The following is a 20763-nucleotide window of genomic DNA, read 5'->3' as shown; positions in this document are numbered from 1 at the left end:
CAACACAGGGGTTTCAATAGAACTAAATGTTCCATGGCCAATCAGACTAATTGAAACCAGTGTAGTCCTCAACATGGCTGGTGAAGGACTTCATTTGAAACCCGTGAACATTTAACACACCGATTTAGTGCGCAACAATAACCATTCAATTCAAATTACTCAAACTTAAGATTCAACAACAAATACACAAACAAGCAGTCAATATATGGTTAATATGTACTGCAGGTTTTATTACACAAACTACAGGGGAAAGGAATAGGCAAAGGGAAATCCCCACCCCCTAACCTACAGTCAAAACCAGTTTTTTTGTTCAAAAACATAAATGGTAAAAAACACTGAGCATTTAAAAGGAGAAAAACAAGGTACACGAAATATCCTGCACATTTCAATGCTGAACTGCCCTTCTGTGCAGACGGAAAGGGAAAACAACCGTGGACAATGGCTCTACACACTTAGCTGGTGTCCATCTGAGGAGACAAAAAAAGAAAAAGAGAGAAATTACTTGCTGAAAGGACAAAAAAACATATCTATACATTGCCCTGAAGCTCTTTATAGAGTCAATTTCAAAAAGACGTGCCATCAACCATTGAACATACCCTGGCATTGTATGCATCTAACTGGGCATCAAGCTCCTCTGCAGAAAGCTGCTGTTTGCTGCCACCAGGAGCACCACCACGGCCACCTCTCCCCCGGCCTCTGGGTCCTCCTGCGCCGCGACCCCCACGTCCTCTCTGCATCCCTCCGAAGCCGCCAACACGCCTATTCATGCCTCCGCCACCTCTGTTCAGACTGGGGGGAGAGGAATGCCAATTACACAACTGTAAGAAACCTAGTGAGGCTAGTTTTAATTAAACTAAAGAGACGAGTTGGTGACACATACCCCTGCATGGGAGGTCGCCGTTGGTTATCAATCTGTGATGTGACAAGCTGTATGTTCATGGGGCGCCCTAAAAACAAAAACAATTATTATTATTATACATTCACGTGTCAAATCAGAGGTCAAAGCATGTTGACATACATTTTGAAAGCTAGACATACCATCAAGTGGCACTCCGTTGTACTGTTTCATGGCCTTCAGGGCATCTGCCCTCCTTTCAAAGTGGACATCTGCAGTCCCCAAACTCCTTCCAGACCGGTCATAATGAACAGCAGCCTTCTTCAGGGTACCAAACTCGGCAAAGAGTTCCTGTAAAAGAACGAGACAGTCAATGTATGATTAAAACATTTCAACAAAGTGTTGCTCACTTCCATACTAAAACATAGCCCATCTTGTCAAAATCAAAAAGGGCTCTGCCAGTACCTGGATATCTGCATCAGAGACGCCAAAGTCGAGGTTTGAGACAAGGAGCTTCCCTCCGGTTTCCACGCCAGCTCCTCCGCCGCCTCCAGCACCGGCATTGTAGCCATTGTCGAACATGTCGTGCTGCCACTTATCCGGAAGCTGTTTAGGCTGCAACAGATGAAAGAGAACGCACCTGCTGACTTCAGGACCCGCCTGTCTCTGTCAATCACAGAGTCCACACTGCCGGGTGTTGGGGCAAGCAGGGACTCCACTTCCAACAGGGCCGGTGTACACAGCTCCCCCTCCCCCATGAAGGTCCTGAATGTTCTCTGCCCACCCATCACTACTACATGCATGTTAATCAGTACATCAGTTCATACATAAGGAAATTAAAAACATGGAAATTAAGAACTAATAGAGTACATAAGTTTAAATAAATGCTCCTGTTAACTGGGCTATGCATCAGGTTATGGTTCTATTACAACAAGGTGGCAAATGTTACTAACATCCAACACTGACCAAGTAACATTATTCACATTAATTATGGCAGAATCCCCATATTACTTATGGCAGAAGCCCCACAAATTCTAGGCCTATACAAAACCAATACTAACTGCCCACCCATCTACCAATTTTGCCCACTCTTCTCTTGCCATCTGCGCCTCCCGAGGGAGATGATCCTCAGGTAGACACTGGTTGTCCTCAACAGCGTTGCCTCCGGCGTTGCTCGAGGTGTCCCTGGCCCGCCCAAGAGTTTGTTTACAGCCATAAAAAGGCTCGAATGGAAGAAGTGTCCGTGAGTGAGGGATGGAGCGAGATAAAGCTAGGAAACTGGTCATCTATCCATACTATATAATGGCATGTTATGCGAGCGTCCATTTTGAAACCACGCCATTTTGGTTGGGAGCCGGAGTGACTAGTTACTCATTCACACTTTAGTAGTGACGGTATGTTTAAAATAAGCACTATCAGGAGGGTTAAAAGTCCACTGCTCCATCCACAATTAACAGCCACACCGGTTGAAAGCCACCCGACGGGCAGTGTCGTGTAAACCCGCCAGCCACTCCCAAACAAAGGCCGCCCGGTCGGGACCACTGCGCCGGGACAACCAGGACCAGACGCTACGCTCCAATAAAGGAGGTACATCTTCGTTTGTGTAGATGCATTTCTCGGCGAGGTGCTTTTCCGTCTGCCATCGCTTCGACACTTGGGAAGGGGGTGAAAGCACTGCTTACTGACCGCTGAGGACTACCACAAGATCTGAGGATTCAAAATGGCGCTGCCAGCGGCCTTGTGTAGATTAGACGATCCAACGTTAGCATTAGCATGCTAGCCAACATGGCCGACAAGCTAGCTCGCTTCCAAAAGCCTCTTCTCCAAAAAAAGGATGAAAACACAAACGGGTTGGGGGGGAGAGGACATACTAGTATGCACACAACTTCCATTTAATGCTTTAATCGCAATTCTAGAGCGCCTTCCTCGTTATATGGGAGGACAAACACTCGGTTGACTAGCATGCTAGCCAGTTGTAGCTATTGAAGATTAGGAGGATGTCGCCCAGGCATTTCTCAGGTTGCCAACACGGGCTCTCTCCCGTTTTTCTGCCCATTCCTCTAACTTTTCTCATACCCTGCTGTATGGCGTTGGTCTGCCTCGACCACGGTTGAGGTTCTGTCGGCCTCTCATGGGGCCGGAGCCGCCGCCCCGGCCGCCAAATCCTCCCGGGGTGCCTCCTCCACGGCCGACCCCACCGCCAGCTCCTCGGCCGCCGCCGCCGCCACGACCACCGCCTCGGCCTCTGCCGCCGCGGCCTCCTCCTCTCTGCGTCCTGTTCTGTTTGATAATGTCGTCTAAGGACATATCCATCTTATCGGCCATTATGCCCGAGCCTAGTAACACTAAACTTAGAATGAGAATAGAAAATGGTAGTCCCTAGCCTCTTCTTTGGTCCCTACCTACACGCAACCCTGTCTAAAAGATGGCGGTCTGCCTGGAATAATCACAATGGAGATCCCTAACGCGCGCCAGCTGGACTATATAGAGGGAGGTGCGTAGCGGTGACGCCATCCCGCAATGTCCTGTGGCTCCGCCCAGGTGATCATCCCAGCTGATCCCTCCAAGTGCCGATCAATACAATACATCTTTAATTCTTTATCTGATCTTATTACAGACCAGTGGTTCATAGCAGGAAGACATATTTTGAAACATTTTCATATAGATCTTTTTCACAGCAGACATTTTATGACGTGCCATGAAGCAGTGATTCTCAACCCTTTTTAATTTCAAGGTCAAGGACCCACATGTATTCAGCCATGGACCCCTATTCAAGGATCCAACCCAAAGATGATTTAGTGTTTGACATAATTTATATGGTGGTCTGTCTGCCATAATATGGTACAGAATTCCTTTACTATGTAGTTGTATATGTACTGTATAATGAAACTGAGACAGTAATAGACATTATTGTAGGTTCTCTATAGTTGTATTTACGAACGCAAATGAAAATAAAGGCCTGCAGAGGCTAGGGAGCTGGGGACACCCTGGAACACTATTGGACTAGGTGTCCCCAGACCCTACCTTAAGAAACCCTGCTATAGAGGCATAACCACAGCTTAGAATGACAGTAAAGGATAGGCCTGTTTATTGGGGCGTTTGTGTGCCAGCATCAAGTATTAATTTAGCTGTACAGGCACACAGGAACACCAGAGAACAGACCAAAATAGACATTCCCCTAGCAGACATTTTGAACTAGTTAGGCTGGATCTAGCTACCAAACAACTAGGCAAAATGGCTTATTTAAACAAATTAATATTTGGTTCAATTGTAGTCTTTGGGGAAAAAAAAATATATAATACAAATCATTTGCATGTTGTAAATGTCAGATGGTGAGAGTAAAAATCATGTGCAGTACATATAGCATTCAATTTGTTGTCTATTCAACATCAAAGCAAGTAGGGATATTGTAAAAGTCTTTTATTCAATTTTTTGTTTCAAGGCTGGGAAGTCAACCGAGGGGAAGTCCTTTTTAGAGAAAGGGAAATTTATATTAAAAACATTGGCATTCTACATTGTATTTGGCTTCCCAAATACAATGGACCGAGGGGGAGTCCTTTTTAGAGAAAGGGAAATTTATATTAAAAACATTGGCATTCTACATTGTATTTGACTTCCCCCAACACTCACCCTTATGCCTAATATTATACTCTGTCGCACAACGGTGATGCGACTCATTGTTGGCTTGAAGATCTGTTCTTGTCGGCAAGTGACACTGTCATGCGATGGAGTATAAACCGAGCTATAGTCTGATTTTAATAAGACCATTCCAATACAATTTATCTATCAAACTATCTTCCGAAAAACAATAATACAAAATAAAAGTCAGCCCTTCAGCATTTGCCTCCAAGGTCAAATTAGTACATTTGTAAAGAACCTGGTGTTTCTATTTAAGACTGCAGTCTTTCTGTTTCCTGTGCAGTGTTTGTGAACAGTTTGTGCCTCAGTTTCAGGATGTCAGCATAGATGAAAGTATGTGTCAGTCCCATTCACATAAAAACAGAATGTATATGAACAATTTATGAGTTTAAAAAACACATCTGATCCAAGAGGGGGGAGAACTTCTGTTTTTGAAATCCCAGTCCTCTTCCGAGAAAGGTAGAAAGAGAGGGGGAGAGGGAGAGAGAGAAGCAGAGACAGAAACAGGCAGGTGTATGGTCCAGAGTTTAGAGAAGGGATCAGCTGTCTGAGCTACACTGGCCAAGAGGGCTGATGGAGAAAAGTTCCAGAGGATAGCGGGCGGAGGGAAGAAAAATATCTTCTAGACCATCACAGGAAAGACTAGGACTTCTTGGCATCCTGTGTGTTGCGTTTCTTGAGGTCAGTTAGGTCCACTGGTGTGAAAGCTGCAAGAACAGACAGAGAGTTGGGACAGTGTTATTTGTACAAGGTTTGATCATTGCTAGTCTCAGATTGTCAGACCCACTGTTTTATGAAGGATGGTCTGAATCACAAGTCAATATGTCCAGGTTTAGGAGAAAAAGTCTAAGGATGTCTCACTTTGTTGGGCTGGGCTGTAACAGAAGTCCACCGTTGCTACGTGGTTGGTCTATTCAGGGCTGTAACACTTAGGTGGCAGTCTTTAACCACTTTTAAAAAATTGTGACCCAGAAATGATCTATTAATCCAATCGAGTGGCTACCGTGAGACTAGCTCTGGTCCATAGCGTTAGTGGAGTTCTCCCTAACGCTATGTTCCTCTACCTCCGTATTCCTTGGCAAAACCGGAAAACCCCGCCGTCTGGTCCAAAAATAACAAAAACTGTTTCGCCCCTCATCAAACCAAAGGTATCAGTGGACAGTTGAAAGCTTACTCTACTTAGTGGACGAGGTCTGAGCCCCCCACCACACGATTAAAATACATTTCTAGGGCAAAATGAAAAATATTCTACCGGATGGAGACTCAATTTCTTCTCGTTTTTCACTATTTGTCGTCGCCATCAAGGTGCCAACTCACTACTGCCGCGCAGGTCAGAGGACCGAATTACAATGAGCATTAGTCTCACTGGGTGTTATTCAACTCTGCGACGTTGGAAGCGCTGTTTCGTAAAAACCTGGAAGAGCGTCTCCATCCGGTGGAATATTTTTCATTTTGCCCTAGAAATGTATTTTAATCGTGTGGTGGGGGGCTCAGACCTCGTCCACTAAGTAGAGTAAGCTTTCAACTGTCCACTGATACCTTTGGTTTGATGAGGGGCGAAACAGTTTTTGTTATTTTTGGACCAGACGGCGGGGTGTTCCGGTTTTGCCAAGGAATACGGAGGTAGAGGAACATAGCGTTAGGGAGAACTCCACTACTCCACTAACGCTATGGACCAGAGCTACCGTGAGACTAGATCAGTCCTAAGCCTGTGTTCAGAGAGCCATCAACTAGTGAGTCGCTGAACTTCTGGTGACTGGTGGAACAAGTTAATGGCTGTGTGAAGGCAGGGTCAGAGCTGTTTCAAGTCATAAGGTATTTCAGATTCAAACATATTACATTTTGTCAGCCAGCAAGGAGTCGACGGTGGGTCAGCAAAGTCAGGGCTCTTGAGCCTGTGCCACTGAAGGATAATTAGCGCTGACTGTTGACCTTGACTGACTCCAGTTGCCTATCTGCTATCGGGTTTAAAGATCGAGGGAATTCTTTTCAAGTTACGTGAGAAATAAGCATAAGCCTTTAGGTGGACACAAGCTGTAACTGTCGGGCACTTACAGTGTAGGTTAGGATTTGGGTTCTTTTCAACGTATTCCTGTGGTCCACGGTCATTGCGTTCGCTGTTTTGTGTTGACCTCATGTCTCGGAGCACACACTGCCAAGCTGTGGAGGTCGGAGGAAACAGAGACAACATTAACTCTGCTTTTCATCCCCTTTCAGGAGCCTCATCCATCCTGTGCTGAGAATCTTGTGAGAGGCCTAAATGCTGATTCTATTGGTGGGGACATGAGGAGAGAGACTGAAATACAGGCCTTTTATTCAATTCAATTGAATAAAAAGGTCAAAAGGTATGCTTGTGATATTTGGTTTCTTACAGGCAAAAGGTCTTAATTTTATTTGTGTCGCATGTTCATCAATGGAGTTACACAATCTCGCACACTTAAAATAAAATGCATCTATCTGCACAGTGCACACTGAAACATATAAAACCACCAGAAAAGAAACCAGAGAATATTATATCATATACAATAATAAGCCATCAGTATCTAAGGTTTCACTTACTATCATGGATAAAGCGCACATTCTCTTCATGTGCAGGAGTGAAGAACTCCCCACTGTTAGTAGGGGACCGTGGACTGGAAGTCCGTTTATAACTGTTCACCATCCTGGGAGCAGATGAGCTTCACAAACATGAGAACAGAAAAGATTTAACAGCTAAAGCTGTTGTAAATACAATACCGACATAATTATGTGGACAAAATAATATATTGTCATTTTGAAAGATGTATTACAGTTTTACAATTTTCATGTAAATGTAAAAAACGAAACAAAAAAAACAACAAGATACTAACAGAAAATGACTTAAATAACAAATCCTGTTGTCTTTGTTAGAAGCGCACAGCACTATTGTATCTTAAATCACAAAGGCCTCTTCTCCAACACTACAACATATGAAGTGGAGGAAGTACATTTGATGCATTTTTTTCTGTAAATGTGCTCCTCTTTATTAGAGTAGAACTAGACTTTTCTGTAAATGTGCTTCCTCTTTATTTGAGTAGAACTAGACAATTAGTCATGGGTAATTATCAACATCTTTACAAAAGCTAAACATTGGAATCTCATTTATTGGATTTCACCCGTAATTACTAGCCACAACAGAATAAATTGTATTCTCAGACGGTGTGACTCAATTTAGTCATTGATTTTGAATGAAGTCACATTGTCCCAATGAAATCAATCGTCATGCCACTAAATATAGAAAGTATATCTTGCAAAAGCATACTGCCTGCGATTGATAATGGAATAGAAGTACTTAATTTCCAGTGTGTAAAAAATAGGTTCCGGGCACTCATTGGAAAGGTAGAAAAAGCTTTATTAAAACAAGGAAAACTCAAAATATGCTTCGACCACAGTAGGTTGCTGACCACAGTAGGGCTGATGAAGACCTGCTGTGGTCAAAACGTGCTTGTTATATGTAGGATAATAGTAAGTACTTAAGTCTGTAATCTAAAATAATGTGGCACCAATATAGCCATGTAACTGTCCTCAGACCTGGTCATCCTGTTTGCAGTCTGCACTTGCTCTTTGCTCCTCTGTGGTGAATGGATACTTTGTGGAGGACAGGACGTTTTCTGTTAAGATAAGAAAGGAGAATAGAACATTTACAGTGAAAGTATGATTAGGCTAAACATCAACGACACCAACTTAGTTCAATTAATTACACAGTTGTTTAGCGGGTACATTTTATTCTGTGATTGTCAAGCAAGTAATATAGTCATTTTACAGTAATTTGATATACAGCAATGTAAACTAATGGCAACCAATGACAAATATACAGTATATATGTGAAAAGTTGAGACATTAAATTGTATTTTGAGAGTATTTCATTTCCGTATCCTAGTGAAAAAGGAGTTGTGTGCATCTCAGCCAATGACAGCGATGGGGGCAGGATTGAACTGCAACGTATCTTTGACCCTCCAGACGCAGTTCAGAGGTAAACGTCTCGCATCTGGTTATTATGAGATCTGATTTTGGCCATTGGCGAGCACGATGACCCACCTGATGTCACATTGGCAGTGATAAATCAAGAATTCAGAAACATATTTTAGTGTATCGTTTAGTGGAGATGTACCGATTGCAACTTGCATATCGGTCGATAGATAGTAGATACAGAGTACCAATCCGATACCAGTGTCTAATATAAACAGATCTAGGACAGTGGTTCTCAACGTGGGGTTAAGGGATCATTTGGGTTCCTTGAGGGGGTTCCAAATGGACCCTTACAGGCCTGTAACTCTGAGAGTACACTCTCAAGAGTTATGGGGTTCCTTGAAATTAAAGTTTGAGAACCACTGATCTAGAAATAAAAAAAATATATATATTTAGTAAGTAATTTAAGTAAGTCATTTATAAAGTTGTTCAAATAATAATATGTAAATAGTACAGTAATATAAAACAGTCATGCAACATCAACTGAAGCATTCAAAAATATATGTAATTGAAAGTGAAGCTTTTCCGATACTGGTATCGGAATCGGAACAGCTATACTGTTTACCTTTAAAAACAGATTGTAAGTGGTGTAATATTCTGGTATCTAGACTAGCACAATGAATCTTAGCTCTGTGTAGCCGCAAGCAACTCTAAATTCTATTTTTAATGTCTTGAATCTAGAGTTGCAACACCGACCATTGATAGCCCATAGATAGAACCAAACAGAAAAGTCCTATCTGAATTATCTTGTATTAAACGACATTAAACTCACCTGCACATAATTTATGTACAGAAAGTAGCTCATAACATATCTACGGTGAATCTTCATGAAACAAACACTTTGCAGATAGAAGATAATTCGAGTTTTCCGTACAGCTGCAATGTTGGTGAGTTTTACGTCATTTAATACAATCAGACTTTTCTATTTGGATGTCAAAGGTGGTGTTGCAACTCTAGGTTCAAGAAATTCAAAATAGAATTTAGAGTTGCTTTCCGCTATAGATCTGTGGATTTCTGATGGACAGGTGCCTATCATGATATTGGTTTACATTTGTTAGTACCTGCTGATCTGCATGAGTCTGGACTTTTGATAGCTATATATTAAACACACACACACACACACACACACACACACACACACACACACACACACACACACACTATAATCATTATTATGATGATCCTAATTTTCTTTTTTGTAATCTATCGTTAACTATCTATCCTTATAACCACCCATTATCCCCATTTTCTTTTTTGGGCATCTATTGTGAACGATGTCCACCGATATGCTCTAAAAGGGTGTGCAAACTATACTTTTCAATTAAGCTGGCTTTAACTCTGTCAATAACCACGTATTAACCAAGTGGTGGTGGTGTACTGTAGACAATATAATATTTAATAGCAAAGGCAATCCGTGTTGTAAACAACACCCCGCGTATGAGCAGCTGAGCACCAACCCCGAACGCAAATCTGCGAATCTAGAGGGCTTTGTTTACGTTTAGGCTAACATTAGCATTGTTAGCAGCAAGCAATCTAACCAGGCAACAATAATAACAAAACATAACTATGAGCCGAGACTGGTCATTGACAGTCAGTCTAAACCACAGAGAAACACCAGACGATTTGTTGTGATGGTGTGTGTGCTTTTTTGTATAGTGTTGACGTCGTTATCCCACTGTAATAAGGATTACTAACACAATGTTAGCTAGATGCTAACCGGCCATTGAAGTGCGACTACACTGATGTCTTATCGAGGCTAGCACCTAAGCTTGGCAACGCATCATTTAACTCACAGATATTTAATGGTATGGGGGTGAGTGGCCTTAGACGATCCATGCACTGAATTCATAATGACGAACATTCTACAAGTATAAGCTATTCCGCAAACCTTTTCTTTGATGTGTTTTTCTTTAGCTTTCCTTATCCAGACAGTGTGTACGCTGTACCCGGGCTGTACCAAGGCCTGGCTAAAACGTTGCCAATGCCAACCAATCATTTCCGGGCAGGAGAAACGGAAGTGTAAGAAGAACTCTTCTATTTTTATTATTAATTATTTATATTATTAATAGTTATTATTATTTTATTATTAAAATTATTGTTGTTAGTAGTAGTAGTATTAGTGTAATAGGCTAATATATTTCTTAGAAAAGCTTACTTTATCAAGAACTGTTTATCAAGACGGAATGAGGTAGGCCTCTACTGATATTAAAGTCAAAAGAAATTAAGGAGTACAAAAGAATAATCAATGCAGTGCAGTTAAAAGGCATAAAACAGTTTTTTATGCATTCATGCATAGGGTATGAAATAATTAATTAATGAAAGATTAAAATTATAGTGTAGTGTAAGGCATACTGATACTACTACAAAAGGCAATCATTACTGGGACAGGAGGAGATCATTGTTTTAAATGGTTTAGTGCTGATAAAAAAGGTTGTGCATGTTCTCAAAGTGGGGTCACTTTAAGCAAAATGAAGAATAATTCAGTTTGAACTTAGACGAAAAACGAAAACATTTTTAATCACAACAGCGACTAAAAATGGGTCCCGATCCATTGTTTGGGAAACAGACTAGTATTTCTGTGGGCTTTTATTTTACTCTGACAGTCCCATCTTTTCTATGACTCTGGGATGCCATCTAGAGGATATACACGGGACAGCTTTCCAGGCCTGAGCTCTGAAATCAGTTATTTTAATGGCCTACCTTAGCTTTGGTACCCAGGCTTTCTAGGCCTACCCAGTGGTGTAAAGCAACTAAGTACATTTACTTAAGTACTGTACTTAAGTACAGTTTTGAGGTATTTGTACTTTACTTGAGTATTTCCAATTTCCAGTACTTTCACTTCTACTCCACTACATCTCGGATCCAAATATTGTACTTTTACTCCACTACATTAATTTGAAAACTTTAGTTACTAGTTACTTTGCAGGTATAATTATAATATTATAAAACATACATTAGTGCACTTTAGCCCTATTCTATACTTTGGCTATTTGAAAATAGCCGATCTACAAGCTCACAACGCGTTGCATCGCGACGCGTTGTGAGCTTGTAGATCTGCTATTTTCAAACATGTTTTACTTTTACTTTTGGTACTTTAAGTACATTTTGATGCCAACACTTTCATACTTTTACTCAAGTACATTTTGAATTCTTGACTTTTACTTCGGAGCATATCTACTTTGCAGTATTGATACTTTTACTTTTACTAGTAAAATATGTGAGTACTTTTTCCACCACTGGGCCTACCTTGATTCAACATTTTACCTACCTGGCAATGTGCGTAGCCAAACTATATGCAAACTTTTGGGTTATGCGCTTGGTAAGCATAGTTTAAGTTTTGGAGAGTGATTCAATCGTGTTGGCGTGTTGTGTGATAAGAACTCTGTAATTACGACCTGTCATGGAATCGTTGCCCCCACTACTATGAGAAGTTGATTGATGTTTAAGCTGTTTCAGCTAAGATATATAATACGTGCTAATAACACAACATGGATTTGAACATTGCACTTGTCAATCTGTATGCTAGTGCTATGGTATGATGGATGATTGGAGGATATCCAAAGCGCCATCTCACTCATAAAACAGTCCTTTATAAGTTTGCAGGCAGCAGCCACGTCTGTCTATCCTCCTGCCCCAGGCTGGGCTGTAACCATGATGACATCACAGATCCCATAACGCGAACTCCAAATCTCTGGTGTTTTGGGAAAGTGAAAAACGGGCTCCCTCACTGTCTGCATATGCCAATGGTCAATGCCGGTGTGCAAGTTCAGATCAATTGTTCGACCCACTGAGGACAACCATGCGGAACAGACGGACTGACTGACTGACTGACAGACAGACAGACAGACAGACAGACAGACAGACAGACAGAGATTCATAATAGGATAGGATAGGCAGGGTTGGATTTGCTGGAGGGGACGGGTCGGGGGGATCCATGCCTCTGCTTTTGATAGCACCCCCTCTGGCACAAAGTAGGCACAGACGTTTCATATTGATAAAATATGTCTTTATTTAAAAAAGAAAAAGAAAAAAACGTACAAAAATAATTCTTAAAGAAGCAATTATAAGACTTTTCATCGCAGACATTTCTTATAGTTGCAGCACACCGTTTCTCATAAAGAACATAACAGCAATACCCAGGGGAAATGGCAGCATGACAATACGAATGCATATAATTGTTTGATTGATGGCCTACCAGTGAAGTTGCTATTTAGTTATTCCTCGCTCTGCCCAGCAGTGAGGACACTAATAGTTATATTTTCGTCCATGCTTAAACTTCTTTGTCTTTTTTACTGTTTTGAAAAAACATTTTAAAATAGTTTAACTAGCCGATCTACATTGACACATTATGAGCTTGTAGATCGGTTATTGAAGTATTTTAAAATGTTTTTCAAAATAGTAAAAATAGGCAAAGACGTTTAGAGATAAGGGGTAAGGCATGGACGAAAATAGAGCCCTAACTCTTCAAGTATGACGCGTCAATCTACCTTCAATATATAGTATTCAATTTTTGAATACTATATATAGTGATATGATATACCTCCAATGAAATGCTAGAATTCAACAGTGCATGATATACGTGTGTGTGTGTGTGTGTGTGTGTGTGTGTGTGTGTGTGTGTGTGTGTGTGTGTGTGTGTGTGTGTGTGTGTGCGTGCACGTGCGTGTGTGTGTTACTTTACTACTTTCCTCATTTCTCATGGAATCAATATTAAGACCTGCACCTCAGATTATATACATATATAATATTTATAACTGTCCCCTCCCCCTGTTTTGTATTGGTAGAATGAATGAAAATCAAACACTTTATGAACACAGTGGCAGTAAAGTCATGTGAGGGGGAAAAAAAACAGCTTTAAATAAGCAAAGCTTCGGAAAGACAAAAGCATCTTTACAAAGCATTGCTCAAAAGTCAGAGTTATGAAACAAAGAAAGATGAAAGTAATTATTTGTGTCACCCCAGATTAAAATAACAACAAAACAAAACAGTTAACTCGATGGAGCAGAGGCGTGGTCCGAGCACTGGCTATCTTTCCCACCTTGCACAAATATCCTCAGTATTATTTGAACCCTGAGACGAGGGTAAAACAAAATGGTCCACTTGGTTACATTTGTACCCTCTCAGAGTTACAAACTGATACATGAACACAGAGGATTTTTACTGTGTACAGCCAGGGGCGTCACACCAAATTCTGGGCCCTGGGTACAAGGATTCACTGTGGGCCCCCCATGAATGTTAACTATTGAAAAATAGCAGATATATAAGCTCACAGCGCGGCACTCGGTGCCGCGCTCTGAGCTTGTATATCTGCTATTTTTGAAAAACTGTGAAAATGTGTGCAAGAAACCTATGTTTCCATGTCAGTGATGCTCAAACCTTTTCATGTAAAGGACCCCCAAAATTATATGTATTTAGCCACGGACCCCCATCTAAAAATATTTAGTTCCAGGGACACCCCAGAAGCAAAATTTGAGTTACAAATGTTTGCTTAAAAAATACATATATTCAAAGATTTGCACACATTTTCACGACTTTTCAAAAAATAGCAGATCTACAAGCTCGCAGCGCGGCACTCGGTGCCACGCTGTGAGCTTGTATATCTGCTATTTTTCAATAGCTAAAGTTACTAGGGCCCCTCCAACTTGGGCCCTAGTAACTCAGTCCCACTTTCCTACCCCCTCGTGACGCCCCATGTGTACAGCACTTACATGGTGCACTCCATATTGTATGTTTTCCTGTTCAGTTCACCCTGTGCATTCTTTCACACTGAGCTCTCACAGGTCTGTGCTCAGGCACAGATGCCTGTCTCAAATAGTTTGGCCAGAGCTTTGTTTTCTGGGTCAACGAGGTCTCCTGGTTTCTCCCCACCCTCATTCTCTACCTCTGTATTGGCTCCCATGGCAAGCAGGTATCTATGTGGGGAATAAACATTAGAAGATTGATTGATTGATTGATTGAATACGTTATTAGCAGTTTGCATAGGAAAAGCACTGTATGTAGCACTACGAATATGGGTTAGATATTGAGAATATTCATACTGCATTTGCTGGTAAAATGCAAATCAATAAGTATATTAACCACACTGACTGATCTGATATTATACCATCTGATTATCTCACACAACAACAACTTTCACGCCATCTTTATCTTTTGTGCATGTTCATGAAACCTGGGTTCAAATGCATTTGAAAATGCAAATCTCTATCCTACCACCTTTTATAGTCCAAGTGGGTGATTCACTATATTTGTGCTGTCTGAATTAGTAATAGCTTTTCTGATAATATGTTTGTAGTGTGTACCTACTGTGTACTGTGTACCGTGAAGATAATATATTTTGTAATATTATAGTGTCCAGGTTTTTGAAATGCTCTGTGTTGATACTTTATATGTCTGACCTACAAGTTGGAGTCTCTTATTATTTTACTTACTTAGGCTACTTACTTATTTACATATTCACTAATTATAGTCATTTTTGGCGAGTGACACCATCACGTGACAAAGTAGGCAATTATACTTAAGTGCATGTAATATTATACAGAGCAAGCACATTCGGTTGTTAGTAGATAAAGGTTTAAGAAAGTTGTTGATTTGATGAAAGTTAAAACTGTAATTCACTACCTTCAATGTGTGCTGGATCTTCCGCTTACGTAACTACGCAACTACATTCCAATGAGAAGGACAGCACTCACAAGCACGTCCTTAGATTTTATTAATGGCGCCAGTAGAGTCTAAAGAGCGGGCTGAATTGAAAATGGTTGCTGACCTAGCAATTTCCGGATAGCCATCGCTGCAGGCCATGTGAAGAGGCGTCCAGCCGTCCTCATCTCTCTGGTGAACATCTGCTCCGTATTTTATCAGCAATTTGACAACATCCAGGTTGCCTGTCAGCACAGCTTCATGGATTGCTGCCATACCTAGTGCACACACACACACACACACACACACACACACACACACACACACACACACACACGTTGTGTATTAGTATTTGAAGTTAAAAAAATGAATATATATATATATATATATATATATATATATATCGTTGTTGTTGGGTGGAAACCATGTATATCCAAAACTGTTCACACAACGCCTCGCATCCCGCGAGGCGTTGTGTGCTTGTAGATCTGCTATTTTCACTAGTTTTGTGTGACAGTCTTGAATAATGAACTTTACGAAACTTCTGCCCGACAGTGACGATATGATCTGATTCTCTTGTCTGTCTGTGCTTCTTCCGTAGCGGTCAAACACCGCTTTGAAAAGGTTGGTGGGCCTTGAAGAACAGAGTGACCCTGTGTTACCGTAACTCACCTGAATGGAAGATAGTGTCCACGCGGACCTTCCTCGCCCTCATGAAGCGTCCAATCTGCTCCAGGTCTCCACGCCTGACAATGTCCTGGAAGATGATGTCGTTGGGGAAGTGCACGGCGCGCTTTGGAGGTGCTTCAGGTACTATTATGGGTGCTATTACAGGTGCGCGAGTCTCCTTCTCGCGTGATTGCCGCGTCGATCTGTCACTGTATCGTGATCCTTTGCTGTATGAGGGGATGTACGTCGATGTCGATGTGGACTTGTATGGGGTTGTGTAATGTGATGAGGAAGATGATGATGATGGTGTTGATGCTGGGGTGTAGCATGACGAGGTATAGTTTGTCGGGGAGTACTTTGCTACGGTGGAATACGTGGACGAGTAGTTGGTCGGCGTGTAGTGCGTGGGAGTGTAATGGCTAGTGGTGTAGTGTGTCGGCGTGTACTGTGAAGCGCGGGTGTACGATGACGCCGGTACATGGTAGCTGTACTTCATCCCTGCTGTGGATGCCACTCTTCCTCCCCCCTGATATGCCGTCAGCCCAGGAGGAGGAGGGACGGGAGAAATTCAACACAACACCACACACCAAAATCCAGCCAATGGAAAAAAGAATATCCTTTATATCCCGTGGCCTGCAAACTCTTATAGTCTTTTCTTCACTTCTCGCTTATCCTTTGGGTTCCCAACTTGATTAGCTCCTGTGGCAGCCTCTTCGATAGACTCACACACACACTTTCCAAATGCCTTGCTCCACTTCACTCTGTGCTCAGTATCATAATCCCTTTCTTCTTTTTTTCATGTGTTATTCTTTTGTTTATCCCGATCCTTCCACTTGTGTCTCTTGTGTTATATCTCTCCCGTTCTACATTTGAAACTGCATTTGCACAGTAACTTTGCCTTGACACACGATTCAGTAGTTGTCTGATGGGGCCGTTTGGAGAGGGTCCCTATATATCCTCTGGTGGGCTATTTTAGGGCCAAATATCGAGTGACTTGAGCTTAGAAATGAGTGGCCCCTGTCCAGCCCCTCCCATGTTATGCTCACATGCTCATTCGTTTCACTCCCACCCCTTTGGCCCATAAAACCTAATGACCACCATAAGCAGAGGTATTGACCCAAACACATACTGTGTGAGTATTGCTTAATTTGTCTAATGCCACACATATAGACATCGAAATAACTACTCGATATTAAATACGCTTGACCGCTGAGTGGAGAAAAAAAAGGATTTCAGTGCTTCAAATGATTGTTTGTACAAGGCTTAGATCCAAGGCATTTCCTAATTTTGGAGTGTTAAAGGGAACAGTCATAGGAGTGCGAGAGTCACATGTTTCTGAACGAGGACAAGTTGTTGTTTAAAACCATCACAGAGGGGTATAATCTATAAATACACGTCAGTATGACATCAGTACAAGCTCTTTTTAGAATATTCAGTTGGATCTGTTGATTTTGTTAGCTTGCATCACAGCTGGTACCTGGCCCAATTCTAAAACCTGCACAGACTCATATTTGATTTCCAGAAAACAGAGACCTAGTTCATTCACAACTTCTGAACATTTAGGCTAATTTAGTTACTGCCATCTGTTAGGGGTTATCTGTTATGTACTTATGTCATTAATATGTTTTCTCAGGGGGTCATAGACATAGACAGGGTCGTAATTCTCATGAAATACTGTATGTTCTGAACTTGCCCTTTACATCAGAACAAACTACTAGACCAATAGAATCCAGCTATATAGAGGATGTTAAGTGTGGGGGTGTGATCTTTGCCAACTGTCATGTCAAAGGGCCATAAATTTTACTTCTAAATTTAACCATACTCTCTACACAACATTAAAAAGTCACATGGTTTTGGTAATCACATGTCCAGCCCGTAATAGGGCTATTATTTTGTCATGCACTGTGAGAATTTCATAGAAATGAACACATGCATGATGACTTGAACAGTGGCAATATTGATCGGTGAGACACACACACACACACACACACACACACACACACACACACACACACACACACACACACACACACACACACACACACACACACACACACACACACAGCATGGTAGCACCAGCTGTCCCTCGACAGAATGTTAGAACTGCTTCTAACAGGAAGGATCTTCAAGGCTTTGCATGTGGACTTGAAGACATTTCACGGCTCCCATCCACTGGCTTTAACACTCTCATAAAGATGCTGCTGTGTGTCGTGTAATTCTGGATCAATCAGCAATTGATGTGGCAATAAGAGTCGAGACAATATTCTAAGTCAGGGGTCTTCAACAGGGGGTCTGGGACCCCTATAGGGGGTCCTCAGAGTTACTACAGGGGTTCCTCCAAATCTTGTGTGATAGAATAGAAACCTTTTTTCTCCTTTTTTATATTAACCACATGAACTTTAGCCAGAAATAGCAGATCTACAAGCTCACAACGCCTTGCGCTGTGAGGTGTTGTGAGCTTGTAGATCGGCTATTTTCAACGAGCTTTGGTGTAGAGGGGAAAAAGAGAAGACTAAGTACAGAGTGAAAGCTCAAATCTATTAAGTATTGACTGAAGTGGTTAAATATCTGAAAACACAAATTGACAGGAATCCAAAATACACTGATGATTGTGCTGTCAAACGATGAAACTATATGGAATCTGAGGGTCCCTGCTTCATCTCTCTCTCAGCTAAGGGGTCCTTGGCCTGAAAACGTTGAAGACCCCTGTTCTAAGTGGTGATGGTTGTGCTTTAATGTACATGATATCATGGGTTGAAGTACAACAACACTCAGGTTGGTGATACAGTAGTTCTGCCCGGAGCACAGGGCTCAGATCATAGTTATACTGTAGCTGTTTCAAGAACAAGCTGAATCATAACAAGATAGGCTGTAACATAAACAATAGCTATCAGGTCTAGTGTAGATATCTACAAGCTACCAAATATTGTTATGTGTTATAGAAATACAATAAGTGATGGTAAAATATAAAGGTTAGATATAAGCATAGTAACAATATAGTATACGCAGGAATAATTATTCAGGGGAAACCCTGTGCAAGAACCATGGCTATATTTATCTCGCAGTGACGCTAATTCTTAAATTGAGTTCTAATTATGTATATTTGATCTATCTGCTTTTCAGTCAAATAAACTGAACAAGTCTGCATACTCCTTGAAATTTGAAAATGCAAAGGCTTTTGCTATCACTTTACAGTTTGCCTTTATTGACTATGAACATAAAAAAAGTTGTTAAAAAGTCATATACTGGGCTGCCTTTTGGAGCATGTCTTTAATGAATCATATTGATCTGGACATTAGCACAACCCCATTTGCCCACGTTATGTCACATCTCAAGTGTAAATGATCAGTGAATTCCTGTTATGATCGGACTGATCCCAGCTGTTGCCGGTTCCTTCAGCGCTTATTTTGCACCACTGGTTATTACGGGCGTCTGTAGAGAGGCAGCAGCTCATGTCTAGACAAATTGAGGTGAGAGTAATTGAATGTTCGCGGCTCGAGGATGAGACCTTTTAAAGCAACTATCGAGTTCCATAGTCTCTTATAGCAATTGGGTCTTTGGGTGGGGGTAGGTAGGGGTGAGTAGTGGGCCTAGTGGCCCTTTGCGGGAGGTGATAACCCTTCGTAGCTTTGACTCCTTTCGAGTCCACACAGCACCTCCTTCCTTTCCAGCAGGGACCAGTGGAAAAAGTCTGTTTGCTGCAGGCCCGACATTACTCTTGGGTACGTGCCAGTAATAGTGCTCACGCGTCGCGGCCTATACACATAGTGATAGCTGATGGCTATGTATAGATGCAGCCTGCGCCCCCAACCTGCCCTTTAGGAAGCATGTCGCGCTCTGTCAAATGCCCCTGTGTGTTTAAATATTCAGGTGTTTGCGGAGAGAGCAATCACCACAAGACCCTGACGGAAAGGACACTTATTCTAAAGCGTCACGTTTCACTGCTTAAGCTTTTGTCGTACAAGCTCACGACGTGCAGTGTGAGCTTGTAGATCTGCTATTTTTGGTGTGTGACACTGATGTACAACAGAGCTCGAATGAAGCATTACTGATGTTATTTGCTCCTTGGTTCAGCTCTAAACCTGTGTTGCTATGTGAGCTGACGACTAGTGGGTAAATATGGCCTCAAATTATGTCTTACTGGAAGGGAGCTTATGTAGGTTTTAATAAACACTTGCACACAACTATGAGTTTGGAGTCTGTGATGGAAAGTAATTCAGAGGTCATCCTCAAGGCATCCTCAACAGGAAAGCCAATAATTTATGCTTAATTTATACTTTATTGCATGACACAGTTGCTCAACATAAATGACATATTTTCAACAGCAAATTTCCATAGCTTTTTAAAAGAAAATGTTTGTTGCCAAAGGCTGTATTCCATAACCCACTATTGCTGTCACCTAGGTATGCTTCTTTCACCCACTCTCATAATCTGTTTGAAAAAAATAAATAAATGAACGTTCTACAGAATCAGAACACCTGACAACTATACAAGAATGTAGAGTACACTCATTCATAAAATGCATTCATCTCTAGAAGAAGTAGTATAGTGTAGGTCAACACGAGGCCATGGACCCATGTGACTATTCCTCCAGGGTTCATGCAGCACCAGTAAACATTGTGTCTGGATTGTCCACTTAAAGGGGAAGACCACCCATTTTCAATATTGAACTATGTCATTAATATACCTTAGAGGAGTTGTGTGGAAATAGGAGAAAAGTTCCCCCTCTTCTGTGTTGCCTAGAACTGGAGGATTGATTTTGGGGTTTGTATTGTAAAGTACAATGTGTGATGTCATCAAGTTGTAATTTACAATACGAACCCCAAAATCAATCCTCCAGTTCTAGGCAACACAGAAGAGGGGGAACTTTTCTCCTATTTCCACACAACTCCTCTAAGGTATATTAATGACATAGTTCAATATTGAAAATGGGTGGTCTTCCCCTTTAAGCTCTTCATAATTTGTCATACGGCCAATAGCGAAAATAGCCGATCTGC

General features: G+C 41.5%; 2 protein-coding genes across 2 annotated transcripts; both read right to left on the bottom strand.

Moving 5' to 3' along the window:
* Positions 1-204: 204 nt before the first annotated feature.
* On the bottom strand, positions 205-3273 carry alyref (Aly/REF export factor). Its single transcript, XM_080724391.1, has 6 exons — positions 2912-3273; positions 1301-1450; positions 1039-1186; positions 881-947; positions 597-789; positions 205-467 (listed from the first exon to the last, which is right to left on the bottom strand). The coding sequence occupies exons 1-6, from the start codon at positions 3158-3160 to the stop codon at positions 453-455; spliced, it is 822 nt and encodes a 273-aa protein (XP_080580517.1). The 5' UTR covers positions 3161-3273; the 3' UTR covers positions 205-452.
* A 997-nt stretch (positions 3274-4270) lies between these two features.
* On the bottom strand, positions 4271-10433 carry mcrip1 (MAPK regulated corepressor interacting protein 1). Its single transcript, XM_080724013.1, has 5 exons — positions 10350-10433; positions 8024-8103; positions 7034-7152; positions 6530-6634; positions 4271-5181 (listed from the first exon to the last, which is right to left on the bottom strand). Exons 2-5 carry the CDS (start codon positions 8029-8031, stop codon positions 5117-5119), a joined length of 297 nt encoding a protein of 98 aa, XP_080580139.1. The 5' UTR covers positions 8032-8103; positions 10350-10433; the 3' UTR covers positions 4271-5116.
* Positions 10434-20763: the final 10330 nt, after the last annotated feature.

The sequence above is a fragment of the Nannobrachium achirus genome, assembly GCF_963921795.1.
Source record: "Nannobrachium achirus genome assembly, chromosome: 4".
Classification (NCBI taxonomy): Eukaryota; Metazoa; Chordata; class Actinopteri; order Myctophiformes; family Myctophidae; genus Nannobrachium; species Nannobrachium achirus.
This window is presented reverse-complemented; position numbering and strand designations above follow the sequence as displayed.

What these genes read in the sequence shown, in the direction of transcription:
- mcrip1 (XM_080724013.1), bottom strand. An exon ending in TGTGCGCTTTATCCATGATA is followed by an intron (nt 6,635 to 7,033) that starts GTAAGTGAAACC and finishes CGACCTCCACAG; the next exon opens with CTTGGCAGTGTGTGCTCCGA. An exon ending in CCCAAATCCTAACCTACACT is followed by an intron (nt 5,182 to 6,529) that starts GTAAGTGCCCGA and finishes CTGTTCTTGCAG; the next exon opens with CTTTCACACCAGTGGACCTA.
- alyref (XM_080724391.1), bottom strand. Translation starts at nt 3,160, where the DNA reads ATGGCCGATAAGATGGATATGTCCTTAGACGACATTATCAAACAGAAC. An exon ending in GACCAACGCCATACAGCAGG is followed by an intron (nt 1,451 to 2,911) that starts GTATGAGAAAAG and finishes CATCTGTTGCAG; the next exon opens with CCTAAACAGCTTCCGGATAA. An exon ending in CGGCGACCTCCCATGCAGGG is followed by an intron (nt 790 to 880) that starts GTATGTGTCACC and finishes CTCTCCCCCCAG; the next exon opens with TCTGAACAGAGGTGGCGGAG.